Here is a 3,850-nt window from a genome sequence, read left to right on the forward strand (position 1 = left end):
ACCTGTTCAAAGACAAGAAAGTTGGCATTTCAAAAATTCTCTCTTTGCAAAGTGGTTTTACAAACTTAAAATTTTAAGCCTATGCATTAGGGTTGTTGGTTGTAGATGTGTTGGTTCAAGACAGTGGTCTCCAACCTTTTTAAGTAGGAGATCACCTTTGGCGTTTAAAAGCAACCCAAGATCTACCATGTGCTGCCATCACCTTCCCCCCGCTCAGCAGGTAAGTCTGTCAGGTGGGAAGGCAGGGGAAGATTGAGGCAGAGGGAGAAAAAAATTATTTGGAAGCATGACTCCCCAGCAGGTAAATCCCACCGTGCCAGAGCCCCACTCAAATTAGCCCTGCTTCTGCCTCCACAGTACTGTCCTTCACTGCGGGGGCCTCAATCTAGCCCCTGCCCCTTCCCTCCCCCACAGACTGACCTGCTGGGCTGCGCCGCACGTGTGCATGCACATGGGCACTCAGCCCCCACCCCAGCCTCAGATCTACTGCAAGAGGCTGTGAGACCTACCACTAGTGACCACTAGTCTAAGGACAGGCAGAAAAGGTTTTTTGGGTAGACACGATATGTGCCCAAAAGCTTGCAAAGAACCATTTTTACAACTAGTAAGTCCATCTAATATAAGTTTATGCATGAAACTACTAAGTTATGGAATTAGAGTTCCCCTAAGCACTAAGCTTAGTTTTCCTTTAACTTAAACTTTTCCTCTGATCTTTAGTTTAATTGAAGTCGCTATTAAATCAAATCAAGCACGACAACTTTATTTTAATTTACAAGGGTAAATAAGCAATAATTCCAAAACCATGCACTTATTAGCTGCAAATCACAATATTTCAAATAAGAGGTATTGAGTTGTTACTCAGATTTTTAACAAAATAAACCTATATACATATCACTTGAATATAACTACATAGTCAAATAGCAAGGAAATACTTACTTTAAGAAAATGGTGGGGAGGGAGGAAATCATCCCAGAAAAAGCTATTATTGGGGGAATAAACTCAAATTCCTGTTTTTAACCTACTTGTTAAAATATGCAATATTGTTCTTGTAACCAGTAGTTCAGGTACTATATCCATATAACCAATTCCTAAAGGATACTATTCATTTAATTACAATAAATAATAACTTACATCGCTTAAAATAAATGTAAAACAATTACTGTAGTCTTATAGCTTTTCAGTTGAAGTGTTTAAAACAAAACTATACGAACATTTATAACTTATTAACAGACCTGGTACCATATCCATGTGCTACAATGAAATGTACAGCAACCATAGCAGGAAAAAAATAAAAGTCAGCATTGCAGAATGTTGCATGCTATGCTACAGAGAGAATGCATTTATGAACACACTTCACTTTAGCCTTCATTTACTTTTCTGGCCCTTTAAGTATGTAAATGGTCCATATGCCCAAAAAAGTAAATGCAACAGCATACCCATCCTTGTCTATATTACCCCCATACATTGCAACATAAACAAGTCTGGATATAGGGGCCGACACTGAAAACTGTAGAGTACCCTCCACCTCCATTAAAGAAAGTAGAGGGCAGTCAGCACTTTATAAAAAATACATAATACCTTGCAGGATTAGGCCCATACTAAATTGTTTTCAGAGACCTTTTGACTACCATTTGTTACTGTAAGCAATATTAACCATAATAGTGCTTACAAATGACAATAGGTAAAGTTACTGGCTTCCAAATCACAAGATTAGTAATGAGATGTATGTAAGAACATTAGCAACGTTAACTGCAATGGCTGAAAAGATTTTCATATTTACTAAAATGTTTACCCTGAAGAGATGCATAAAAGTATTATCTAATTCTATGCAACAAAATACTTGTGCAAGAAAAATGAAGCCATACAAACTAAGGGCTGCCAAAGTTCTACTTTTATAGGGCTTAACAGCTTCCCGAAAATACAATTAACTGTATTTTAGTGTATTCTTTTCTCTCTTTCTTTAGCTTAGCTCAAGAAGCAACACAATAATAAATAATATTAAAATTGTGGAATGGCATAGTAAAGCTAAACAGCAGTCACTTTGAAACCCGTATTTAAAAAAATATAAAGTTCCTTTCACAATATCCATGACAAATGTACAATGATACATAATTAACCTAAGGGAGCCTAAAGTTTCAAGTACAGAGAGTTGATTATAGCAAGATAATGTTAATTTTGGACAACCTGCTTTGACTCCAAAAGGTTTTATTACACCATGTTGGTTTTTTTGGGAAAATAAAATACCAAGATACCAGTAGTCTCACAGTGACAAATTAAATATCCCATTTCAAGTGATTTACTCAGAAATATAACATGTAGACACATGCCACAGTCTTGCAATGTACTTTACAAAAAATACTTTAGTTGAGGTGCAGGAACTGTTTCATAAGTTCATATGTGGTAAAAGCCACAGCCTGTGAAGGAATACAACGAATATAATTCAGAGATAAACCACGGTATAATCCTCTTCGTATTCCATGGTTTTGATAAATATACTTCAGTGTCTGCACCATTGTACTGGAAAGACAAAAAGAACCCAAGCTTTTATTCAACACAGATTTATGTTATATTTTTTAAAAAAAAACTAAACTTTAAGCGTACATCTTTCTTTAGAAATTTCTTAGCATAAAAAATAAGTTGCATGACACCCCTCAAAAATTTGATAACCTGGCAAGTCTTTTGTGAGGTAGGAAAGTATTATCTCTATTTTACAAGAGAAATACTTAAATCAGAGAGTTAGCGGAGGAAGTCTGTATCAAAGCCAAGATTACAACTGTTACAGATCCCAGACAAGGGGATTAATTACATGGCCATCCTTCTTTAAGGCTCAAGTTTTAAAGCAATTTGTGTATTTCAGACCTTGCTTAAATAATGAGTTTCTAGGCTTACATAACAGTCTCTGATAAAGAGCTGTGCCTTTTTCACAGATACACCATTTTAGCTTATTATTAATGCAGTATATGCATTTGATCTTCAGCTAAGTGTCTGTTTTCCTTTAGTACTGAAGGAGGCATACAACTATTAGCAGATAAATGGTAAAATAAGGAGTAGTGCAGTAGAAATCCAGGTTTTCAACACACTGACTCCTGAAGAAATTACTTCCCAAACACATGTTCTATGCTCTTCCGAATGCTCAAAGCTATACATGATAGCTAACCTCCTGCTAACTACTGTCTCTCAATACTAGAATTCCTCCACATACAATTGCCAAGACTATATTAATTAGACTAGTTTCTTTAAAATAGTTAATTACTGCTAATGCAGGAAGCAAGAGCCCACTAAAACTAGTAATTGGGTCTTTCATAGACAGCTGAAAAGCAATACATTAACTAGATGATGCTTACAAAGAGTACAGCAACTGTGGACCTCAATTTGTTTGGTACAAATGCCATCTCAAGAAAAGTATTAATTCAATAGGATGATGTTATGTTATGGAGCTTTTGTGTCTACCCGAAGTTACCACACTATGGAAAAGCCTAAGATACGAGAACCACAGTGTCTCCCATTACTGGGGATTCTAGTAAGTCAACCAGGAAAAACAGCACAGAAAGTGAAGTGTGAATGACAGATTTTTACCATTCTCAGATATGGATCTTTTATCCATATCTCATGGATAGGATATCTCAGGAAGGCTAACTGCACCTTGTCATGCATCCATAGATGCATCACGAGGAGGTCCAAGGAGGTGATCCTCCCCCTCTATGCGACACTGGTTAGGCCGCAGTTGGTGTACTTCATCCAGTTCTGGGTGCTGCACTTCAGGAAGGATGTGGACAGCATTGAGAGGGTCTAGAGGAGGGCCACTTGCATGATCAGGGGGCAACAGGGTAGGCCCTATGAGGAGAGGCTA

General features: G+C 37.2%; 1 protein-coding gene across 2 annotated transcripts in view; it reads right to left on the reverse strand.

Annotated features, from left to right (window-relative positions):
- Positions 1-730: 730 nt before the first annotated feature.
- SLC25A16 (solute carrier family 25 member 16) overlaps positions 731-3,850 on the reverse strand; it is a 21,715-nt gene continuing 18,595 nt past the window's right edge. For both annotated transcript variants that reach the window (XM_019538502.1, XM_019538503.1), the window contains one exon: positions 731-2,517. In XM_019538502.1, coding sequence (XP_019394047.1) covers positions 2,361-2,517 — 157 coding nt within the window. In that variant the 3' untranslated portion in view covers positions 731-2,360. The remainder of the gene's footprint in view (positions 2,518-3,850) is intronic.

Source organism: Crocodylus porosus, unplaced genomic scaffold (assembly GCF_001723895.1).
Source record: "Crocodylus porosus isolate Cpor-Errol unplaced genomic scaffold, CroPor_comp1, whole genome shotgun sequence".
Lineage (NCBI taxonomy): Eukaryota > Metazoa > Chordata > Crocodylia > Crocodylidae > Crocodylus > Crocodylus porosus.